This window comes from Brassica napus, chromosome C8, assembly GCF_020379485.1.
Source record: "Brassica napus cultivar Da-Ae chromosome C8, Da-Ae, whole genome shotgun sequence".
NCBI classification, from domain to species: Eukaryota; Viridiplantae; Streptophyta; class Magnoliopsida; order Brassicales; family Brassicaceae; genus Brassica; species Brassica napus.
In genome coordinates this window covers 33,469,794-33,480,620 of record NC_063451.1, presented here as the reverse complement: position 1 = coordinate 33,480,620, position 10,827 = coordinate 33,469,794, and the positions used below count along the sequence as shown (strand labels likewise).

At 30.0% G+C, this 10,827-nt stretch overlaps 1 protein-coding gene across 2 annotated transcripts; it reads right to left on the bottom strand.

Annotated features, from left to right (window-relative positions):
* Nucleotides 1–7,980: 7,980 nt before the first annotated feature.
* Nucleotides 7,981–9,765, bottom strand: LOC106417961 (transcription factor RAX3-like). Of its 2 annotated transcripts, none has more exons than XM_048766096.1 (3): nt 9,217–9,765; nt 8,842–8,968; nt 7,981–8,761 (listed from the first exon to the last, which is right to left on the bottom strand). In XM_048766096.1, the coding sequence occupies exons 1-3, from the start codon at nt 9,350–9,352 to the stop codon at nt 8,122–8,124; spliced, it is 903 nt and encodes a 300-aa protein (XP_048622053.1). In that variant the 5' UTR covers nt 9,353–9,765; the 3' UTR covers nt 7,981–8,121. The 2 variants fall into 2 exon arrangements, with proteins under 2 accessions (XP_048622053.1, XP_048622054.1); XM_048766097.1 differs by having other exon boundaries at nt 8,842–8,980; nt 9,217–9,324.
* Nucleotides 9,766–10,827: the final 1,062 nt, after the last annotated feature.

The window sequence follows — 10,827 nt, the reverse complement described above, 5'->3', positions numbered from 1 at the left end:
ATATTCAAAATAAAACACATTAGTAAACATAGAGAAAATGAAGAAGTTCAATAAACATTGCCGCAGACGACTTAGCATTAAGTCGTCCAGAAGACTTAAAGGTAAGTCGTCTAAAGAGGTCACTTTTGCAATTGAAAATTAAAAGGGACGACTTAATTCTAAGTCGTCCGGCTTTGTTTGTTAAAAAAAAAACTTCAGACGACTTATATATAAGTCGTCTACGAGAAACGGGCTAGTTTTGCATTTGACCGAATCGTGTCAGATCTTTGACTATTTCTGGACGACTTATAATTCAGTCGTCTCTGGAAAGTTAAAATTTCAATATTTTATGAAAACTTGACGACTTACGTGTAAGTCGTCCTAGGTTAGTTTTGTAATTGAAAAATAAAACTTGAAATTTAACTTTCTCCAGACGACTTAGATGAAAGTCGTCCAGCTAAACGACTTAATTTAAGGTCGTCCGGGATAAGCAAGGTTTGACCAGAAAATTGGGAAAAATTCTGGACGACTTTGCTTTCCCCGGACGACTTTAAATTAAGTCTTCTGGAGGGACGACTTTATATTAAGTCGTCTGGTTAAAGTTAAATTATGAAGTTTTATTTTTCAATTACAAAACTAACCTAGGACGACTTACACGTAAGTCGTCAAGTTTTCATAAAATATTGAAATTTTAACTTTCCCAGAGACGACTGAATTATAAGTCGTCCAGAAATAGTCAAAGATCTGACACGATTCGGTCAAATGCAAAACTAGCCCGTTTCTCGTAGACGACGTATATATAAGTCGTCTGGAGTGTTTTTTTTTAACAAACAAAGCTGGACGACTTAATTTAAGTCGTCCGTTTGACCAGAAGACTCATCAGTAAGTCTTCTACATACAGATGACTTACTAGTAAGTCTTCTACGCGAACAGATCTTGAAAAAAAATTCAAATTCGTACCTTAAACTAGGTGAGATGACTTCGTTTGCACACAGGGTCTTCTCCAACCACCCAGAACCTCAAACGAAAGCAACCGTAAGTCAAAACGAAAGAAATATGGCTCTGTCAACCATAGCCCATATTTTGAATCAAAAGCTTGAGTTTTTTGGATGAATATAGAGAGAAAGTGAAAGAAATGTTGTTTTTAGTTCATAACAATTGAAACAGAGAGAGTGTAAAGAGATTTACGTGCATTAAAGGGCATTAAAAGCTCCAAACAGTTCGTACAAGGTTGTTGCCACTATTCATTGCAGTGGCAATATTGTAAATACTTGAAGAAGATGAGGTTGAGACAGTAAAGAAGCCATTTTTGAAAAAAAAAAAAAAAATGTTAATGGCATTTTCGTAGATAAAATGCAGGTGTGGGGTTAAAATCTCAAAAAAAAAGGAGTCAAAAGAAAAGGTTAGTTTTCTGTTTGACTTCAAGTTTTGAGTCACTTTTGCAAAAAGCCCTAAAAAACCCTAGTCAAATACTTTTGTTTCCATGCAACAAAACAAATTTAAAATAAAATATCAAAACATAATAATATTCTCTAAGAGATATTTGTGTATTTTTCTCTATGAAATTCCAAATAAATTATTTGATTTTTAAAAAACTTGACATTTTATTCTCAGTCAAGTTAATCAAGCATATTATTAATGTATTAGACAGAAAAAATAATTTCTTAGTTCAAAGCTATCCATAAGGGAATACATAGTGATTGAGTCTATTTCTCACTTTCACAAACAGAACGTTTTTCAAATACTTTTTCATTTCAACTTATAGTTGGAGCTAAAATGCTAAAATCAGTCTCATTAATTTGAGGGCCTCAAAATTCTTACCAAAAAAAATATTTTTTTGTTCTTTTTTCTTTATGAACTTTCTCTCTTATTCTTTGTTTGACATATACTTACCATCTCGCTGATTATGTTTAAACTATGCGGGTCGGGTACATTATTCATAATTTGCAATATTCTTCAATGGAATCTTTCAGCGTACAATAGAGTCCATCTTCTAAGGCAATAGTTGCGGCTAATATTGAGCTACCACCAACTTAATAGTCTCAGTGCCGTGCCTCAGTGTAAAGAAAAGAAACATTCGCTTATGGCATCAAATTTTTTTGAAAGATTTGTAAGGTATGTATATATCCATAAATTAAATGTTATTGATTGTTCCTCAGCTTCAGTATCGTATATAGTAAATCATTATCAATATTTTATTTCCTTACTGTTTACACCTACAATTTAGATGTTAATTATAACCAATTAATTATAATTATATCTTTTTATTTACTTTTAAAAATTTATCATTACGATCATCTTCTTTTCTTTTGTCATAATAAGTATGTTTTCTTCATTTTATATGTTCTTTTACCTATTATTATTTATTTGATTTATTAATTAAGTTTTATTATACAAATTTAGAATAAAACTATGTGTATAAAAGCGTATTGTATATTGCATTTTCATATTTATAAATTAAACATAAAACTATAATAAAAAGTGAAAAATTTCTATCAAAAGGTTATTTATAAAAGAATTTAATTGTTTATTGTATTATTTTATGAAAAAACACTTTATGAAACATAATATTTTATTTGGTTTAGGGCATCAAAAACTTCTCGCACGGCTCTGAGTCTCGACATATGTGTAAGCCAGTTTTTGGTATAAAAAAAACCATAATTTTTCATAAAAGAATCAGCTACGTAAAATGCACCAAAAATTTCTCATTCCATAGTAATATTGCTAAGACATTATCCACAAAATGATTAAAGTGCCAAGGCTAAAAAATCTTAATATCTCAGCCCCACAAATAGAGCGCTAGAATTTCCCCCCCGGTGAGTAGCTTGTGGTACCGTTGGTAATACAAATTCATCCTTAACCTGTTAATTAATAACTTCTTTAAACCGCCCATTAAACATCCATAAAGAGCCAAATCATGCTGAAGCAATAAAAGTTCGAGAAAGATTTAAATAAAAAGAGAAGGCTCTAAACAATTAGCCTAAACTCGAGCAGGAAGAGCTCCAGTCTGCCTTATTGGTTCTGAAGGCAAGATATGCTCAACATCGTAATTTCTTACTGGGTTGGAGATAAGAAGATACTCTCCATCCACTTCGGTCTCGTTTTCATGTCAGCTTCAAGAGTCTCAAGCTCTGAAAAATACGCCAAAACTTCTTAATCTTAACTTTCACTGAATTTCTTCTTTTATTTGTCTGAAATTTTTTTAAAAAAGCCATGAAGATGAAACAATTCAACTTGAGGCAAGCAATGATACAATTTAAAAAAAAAGTCAAGTCTGCCATTCTTTTATATAGACTAACATAAAGAGTTTGACATAGTGTTGATGTATTTAAACTTTTTTCCAAGAAAACTAAGCGAGAAATCTATATTATAATTAAGGTGTTACAATGACTTACATTAATTATTTTTTCAATCCTCATCTCTTACTGCCCAAAAATAGTCAATTTGGATCTGAGCTTTCAGCATCACAACTACAAAGAGCCCAGAAGACAGAATCGGAAGACGCATTGAAAACCTAAAACCACGCAAATCTATTGTCCTGGAGCTTACACTCTGAAGAAACCTATAACTCTAGTAATGGAGTCACATGTAAACCACTGAAAAACACATATATAGATCCAGTGAAGGAAATAGAGGAAGTAGTCCATACGAACAAATAGATGAAAAAAAGAAGATCCAATACTATTGGCTGGCCATAATCCACTGGACTTTGGTGACGCCAAGAATGTGAACTCGAGATCCGATCCCTTTGAAGCTTCGGGAAAGAAAAAAATCTCTGAGAGGACCAAACCTGAGATCAGTGAGAGAACAATTGGCGAACGCAAGCGGAGAGGGGACCAAACCTGAGAGAACAATTAGCAAACGCAAGTAGAGAGGGGATTAGAAGGATGAGTCGCTAAGCATCGTCTTTGCAACCTAAGCTTGCTTTCCACCGACGTCCGAGTCTCTAGATTTTGATGAGGTAGCTTGTCGCATAGATGCTCTCACACGAAAATGTTCGGATCAGATCTCTTCTTCAGTTTCTATTGTGATTAGAAATAGAGGTGAGTCAAATTAATAGTGTGAAGGTTGGGGAGGTGAAGGGAACATTTTTTTTGGTTGTGAATTTAATGGGGGGAAACTTCATCGTCATGGAAATAGAAAACTGCAACGGAGAATTGTAATAGGTATTTGACGTTAGGGTTTTGTTGAAGATGAAAATAAGATAGTTACGACGTTAAATGGATGAACTGGCTTCACATGTTAAAAAAACCCAACACCGAAACAAAGCCCACTCGACAGATGTGGAAATTTTTTAATAAATGTGGGACCACCAACTGATGACGTGGACAGCTCTAGATGGAGAAAAACTCACCTATTATAATATAGACTAGATTTTATATTCGCGCTGTATTAATAATTTTGTTTAATTTTATAATAATTTTTAAACTAATTATTTAATTGATTTATGTAATTTTTTATTTGAAATACGTTTGTTGATTTTATTATATATGTTTATTTATAACTATACCATCTATTTAGTTATTTTTATTTATAAATGTAATATGTTTATAAACATATTCATAATTTTTGAAAAATATTAAATTGTATTTTGAAATATTATATAAATTACTTGATGCATGTGAACTGTTAATACATTATAATATTTTATCATACATTTTACATATATTTTATTTGAATAACATAAACGATTGAACTATATGCATAATATCTAATTTTGCTTTGTAGTCAGAAAAACTTTACAAAATTAATGTGTGATTGTTATATATATATATATATATATGTGTGTGTGTGTGTGTGTGTGTGTGTGTGTGTGTGATAGTTTAATATTTAGATTTAAAATTTAATCACTATAAATATTTTGATGAACTCTAGTTAATATTAAATAGCCTTTGTAAGATAATATAAAAAGTAAAGTAAATATAATGAATTTAACTAATGTTATGTAATATTTTTATTTATTGGATTAATAATATTGAGAATCTAAGATTTATCTTCTACTTTATTCAATTAATTATTTGTATTGTCGTTAAGCTTGTATGATTGTATAATGTATTACAATATATTATAATTTATTTTTGGTATAATAGTTAATTTTGTTTTTGTTTTGGAGTTTACATGAAGATTTAGATCCTCTAAAAACAATTACATAATGTTGATAAAAAAAAATTCTAGTTGCTAAATGCTAACGATAAGATAGCAAAAGTCTTAGATAGCGTATTCATTGTAATCTTGAGACTTTTTTCTTCTAGATGTCCAAAATTTGTAAATTTGTATGTTTTTAGTTGGTTGATTATAATACTTAGATAGTATATTTATATTCATAAATTCATATTGATTGTTCCTTCTATTATTCTCTTATGTTATTTTTTATGCTAATTTATTGTTGATCTTCGTTATAAGTTTTCTTAAAAATCTTAACTAACTTATTTGACATGCTTTCGTAGGATCTATAATTTTTCATCTATCTTATAAATATTATTCTCTAAATATTTTCTTCCACATAACTCAACATAGAGCTTCTTAAATTTTATATGTATATGAAGTGAATCAGACTAATGATTATAAGAAATCATCGTATAGTTTGAAATTATTCTCTAGTATATCTAGTATTTTCTGGTGTGACGCATTTTTTGTCTATCGGATTTTGTCTTCGACTTGTAAGATTGACTTTCTTTCCCGGATGTTTCTTTTGTTTTCATTCACTATTATTGTTCATTCACTTCAAACCCTATATTTTTATGTGTTCCTTGTTCATTGGGATTATGCGATTATTTGATTTGGATATTATTAAAGAAATTACATTTGATATTGATTTTTAATTTATTTTGAAAATACACTTTTTAAAATTTTATTTTGAATAGTATATTTTATTTTGTGTTCATGCAAGTTAAAAATCATATATTCTTTATATTTTATTTTATTTTAGTTAATTTTCTGTTGTTAAATTTCCAAATATTTAGTATATATATGAGTCATTTCCATTTTAATGATTTATTTATTAGTTTTCCTTATTTGATGTTGAATTCTATTGTGTATTGAAATAATCAGTTTGGTAATTTTAACATTTTAAAAATAGTAAATTTGTAATTATGATTTTTAACATTTTGATTGGTTATTTATAATCTTATGTGTATACTCTTAATGACTTATAACCTCAATTTTATATAGTAAATAAAATGATGTTTAGCATATTTTTGGTGTTTTAATAATATTATGTGAATATTTTTAATTATTTATACCTTCAAGTTATACATATTATATGTTATTTGTGAATATTTTCATTAGCATATAGCCGAAAATATGAAAATCATGAGTACAATTTATTTATGTTTTGAAATTCTTGCATTTTCTAAATTAAATTACTTTGTTTTGATATTGGTTATAATTTTTGTTAATTTATTAAACGATTAATATTGCTTGTTTTAATTTTTTTTATAGATATAACTGTTTGAAAGCCTTACATTTTTTATTTTAAATTTTTGAAAATTTATATATATTTAGTTAACTTATATTTATAATCTTTTGACTTTTGTTAGCTTTTCTTATTTATATTGATTTCTGTTTTATTTTGAAATAAACAATTTTTTGGAAATATTGACATTTTTGAAAATATTGAACTAAAATAATGATTTTGTCATTTTATGATTAGTTGTTTTAAATCCTATGTGTTTTAAGTTATATTATTGAATATTTCTAATAGCATATATCCTAAACTTCAAAAATCACATGTTTTAAATTTATATGGTTTTAATTGTTTAAATTTCATTATTATTTTTCTATGATATTTTATTTTAATTTTTGAAAACATATTATATATTAAGTTGAATCATATATGATTCTTTGCCTTTTGTAAGTTTACCATATTTAAATTGATTTATATTTTATTTTGAAATGAACGATTTTAAGTAATATTTACATTTTTAGAAATAGCAAATTAAAATGATGATTTGTCATATTCCTATTGATCTTGTATTTTTAAATTAATTATTCTTTTCATTATTTATTTTTTAATTTTTCGAAAAAATAATAAACATTATGTTAACTTAATATAGTATTTATATTTTTGAAAATGTATCTTATTTGATATTGAATTATATTTTAGTTTGAAATAAACATTTTTTGTAATATTAATATTTTTTAAAATAGTAAACTTAAATAATGATTTGTCATACTACGATTGGTGGTTTAAAATCCTATGTGGACGCTCTCAATGGCTTATAGCCTCAACTTTTATATAGTACAGATTGGGTCATTCGGATTAACATTTGGGCTCAAAAAAAACGAAGCCCAACTTTACCAAAGCCGTGTTGACGTGTCAAAAAAAATTCTTCTGATTGGATGATTTTCCTGTCGTGGACAGCCTAACTGAAGCTTATATCTCATTTTATTACTTGTTTGATTGATAGAAGAAATAAACTCGAGTTTCCTTATAAATACGAGCTTTTGATGATAGTAAAATACACTCAAGAAAAGGAAAGACACTCAAGTTTCTTTATAAAGTATAAATAAAAACTTTTTGATGATATAATAGACTCAAGTTCTTTATAAAACAGGTTTTCAAATTATTTTCAGCGACAGTGCCAATTATTTCTATACGACTTTCTCAGTTTGATTTGGTTTTTGAATAGGCAAGGAATCTGCATGCCAAACTCACAAGGGAACATAATCTTCGTATGACATCATTTGATTCTGTGAGGAAAACAAGAAACAGACCAGTGACTAAAGAGAGGTGTCATTTCTTTGAGAAGTTGAGAGTTGCACACATTCACTTATTATTTGATAATCAAAACTTTTGTGGTCAAAATGTTAGGTATCTTGTTATCCACATAAACTTCTTATTGTTAACCCTAATGGTTGCCAGCTAATGTTAATAGCCCTAACGAGTCCGACGGGTGGGAATGATGAGACAAAAATAAGTTGTAAAAATTCACAAAATATTAGAGCGGTATATATCAGCAGATTTACAAAAATATAGATTGATCGTCCTTTCTCACTCCATTTACCTACCCCATTCAATATATTTATTTTCCTCTTTACAATCCTAGAACTTCAAGCTGTAGAAAGCAACAGGATCACAAACAGCCCAAACACTGGGAATACTAATAATATATATTAATGTAAGTTTCATCTTGGAAAATATTAATTAACAACTTGCTTTGAATCAGAATAAACAAGAGAGCTTATGTCCTCCCACCTTATGGTGCTTTGATCTGCCGAAGTACCTGCTTCTCCTAAAAACAAGTCGACGGCTTCGTCATGGAAATTCCTAAACCGTTGATGACTGATACTTGTGTTACGCAGTGGAGAGTTTGTGTTGGTGCTCAAGATTGAGTTCATGGAGAAACCTTCTCCTGATCCTAAGTAATTACTATTAGGGTCTAACAGAAGTTGAGAGAAGTAGAGATGATCAAAAGCGTTTGTTCTCTCTGGTTCTTGATCTTCGATCTTGACCATGTTCTTGATGATCTCTGGCTTAATATCTTCCTGGTCACCGAACGAGTTCATGACAAGAGTTGGTACTTGACCATCATTATGATGATGAAACGGAAGTTTCTGAAGTGGCCATGTGAACATTGTTTGGTCTTGTCTCATCATGAAAGTAGGTTGGATTTGTTGTTGTTGTCTCTTCAACATCACCATCATCTCTTGTTGCTCAATACAAGCTTCTTGAAGCTCCTTGCGTTGTTTGATAATAAGCTTCTTCTTTAGTCTCGTGTTCCAATAGTTTTTTATATCGTTGTCTGTTCGTCCCGGCAATTGAGCAGCGATTATAGACCACCTTCATAAAATTCATACATTATATAACATATTAATTAAGAGTTTCCACATAATACTAATGTATACGAATAGTTATAGTACCTGCTACCAATAGTAAGATAGAGGTTACAAATGATGTTTTCTTCAGCCTCGGAGAAGCCACCATGTTTGATATTTGGTCTCAGATAATTTAGCCACCTCATGCAACTCTTCCCACATCTCTTCAAACCTTAATCCATGTCTCAACCAAAAAAAAACAATATAGAAAAGGGCATCTTTAGATATCAAGTAATCTTCTTCATAGAGAGTTAAGAGATCAGAAAGATGATCACAATATCCACAATACCATTACGGTACCATAATACCTAACGCTTTCACATATTTCAAAACATATTTGAGTTTTGATTTAGAACGCTCTTTTTATAAACAAGAAAATAGTATATATGTATCTAGATGAAGAAAAGTAATTGCTAATACCAATTTTGTGAGGCAAAGCAATCCAATTTCCTCCTGTGCCACTCGTTTCGATGTATGATTTTAGCTTTGCATCTTCCTCTGGAGACCAAGGCCCTTTCTTCACGTTCGCTTTGTCACAACATGGTGATCTTCCCATTCCTCTCCTGGTGAGAAGTATGCTTTTCTATTCTTGATATTAGTCTTGTTCTTGAATTATGGCTCTATTATCTCTCTGTAATCAAGATTTTTTATGTTGGTGGGAATGATGGTGTGGATGTGTGTGTGATTATAGGGGAAATGTTATGTGAAAGCAAAGAAGAACGAAAGGAGACTATATAATAGCTGGAGGAGATAGTACTGTCATGCGATGGTAGATCAAAAAGTCTTCCTAAGAAAAGATTTCAAAAAGTAGGAAACTTTTTCTAAAATTAAAAAATGAAAAAGTTACTTTGTGGAAATTAAAAAAATATAAAACCAATATATTAAATACTATACAACAGTAAAATAAATAAAATAAAAAAGGACAGAAGATAACGAAGACTACTGTACTCTTACATGAAGTTTCTCTATGTTTTTGTTTTTGAACATTTTCTCCAAGGCTGTAACTGGCTGGTATCTATAGAGTAAATTTTTACTCTGAATTATACACTCCCGTCCATATACAGCTAAAAATTTATCAGTCATGTAAATTATCACAATGCAATATTTACTCTAAATATTGTAGATAAAATGAAAAAACAATCTGGAATTGTATCCTTGGATTTAAAAGAGAAATAATTTATTCTACTTTTCTTTCTTTTTTTCTTCCGGAGGCTTTCAATTTATTCTACTTTTCACCTTTTCATTTACTCCGTGTTATCCTGGAATTTACCAGTCACAAACTAAAGTTTTTTTTTGAAAATTTCTAAGTTTCTTTCTAATAATATTGACTGTCTATAGATTTTCGTAATCGTGAAATGGATTAAGATAAGTTATGTAGTACTTTACAGTAAATTTTTTTATTGAAAATTCCTGAATTCTTAGAGCATGATTATTGGAGGGTTCTTAAGGTGGGGACCCTACCCTAAGAACCTCCCAATAATCATGCTCTTATGAATGCATGGCGAACAGCAAAAGACTCAAATTGAGTATCTAAGCCATAAATCTACTATTGGTTCACTTTATCAACTGATTAAAATTTAATTTTAAAGAAAAAGAATCTCTAACCAATGAAAAGAAGACAAGTTAAGAAAATGAGGTTCTAATCGGTCCTAAAAACTTATAAGAAGAGATACTTTTTTTTTTTTTTGATAAACCCTATCGGCTGATCCGGTCGGTCTCGGAAGGAACGCACTTTGTGCTACAGAGTAGACTAACCCGAAAGCGTACTACACTGTCTGACCCGAGTTTGGAATACCTTCCGACTAATGCCAGGGGGTGGACCAATCATCTATTATGGCCCACTATGTAAACCACTTGGACCGAAACTCAAGCCCAAACTGGCCAAGTAGTGATAATTTAGTTCCCAGGGGAATCGAACCCATGACTGATGTGGGTACACACCAAGCCCCGAGAGATTGCCACTAAGCTACCGCCACTTATAGGAAGAGATACTTTTGTTTAGTGTCTTGTCAGCTTTTTCTTTTTTTATAG

Coding starts and splice junctions, on each gene's coding strand:
- LOC106417961 (XM_048766096.1), bottom strand. CDS start 9,352: ATGGGAAGATCACCATGTTGTGACAAAGCGAACGTGAAGAAAGGGCCT. Junction 8,969..9,216: donor TGCTTTGCCTCACAAAATTG/GTATTAGCAATT, acceptor ACATGGATTAAG/GTTTGAAGAGATGTGGGAAG. Junction 8,762..8,841: donor TATCTTACTATTGGTAGCAG/GTACTATAACTA, acceptor AATTTTATGAAG/GTGGTCTATAATCGCTGCTC.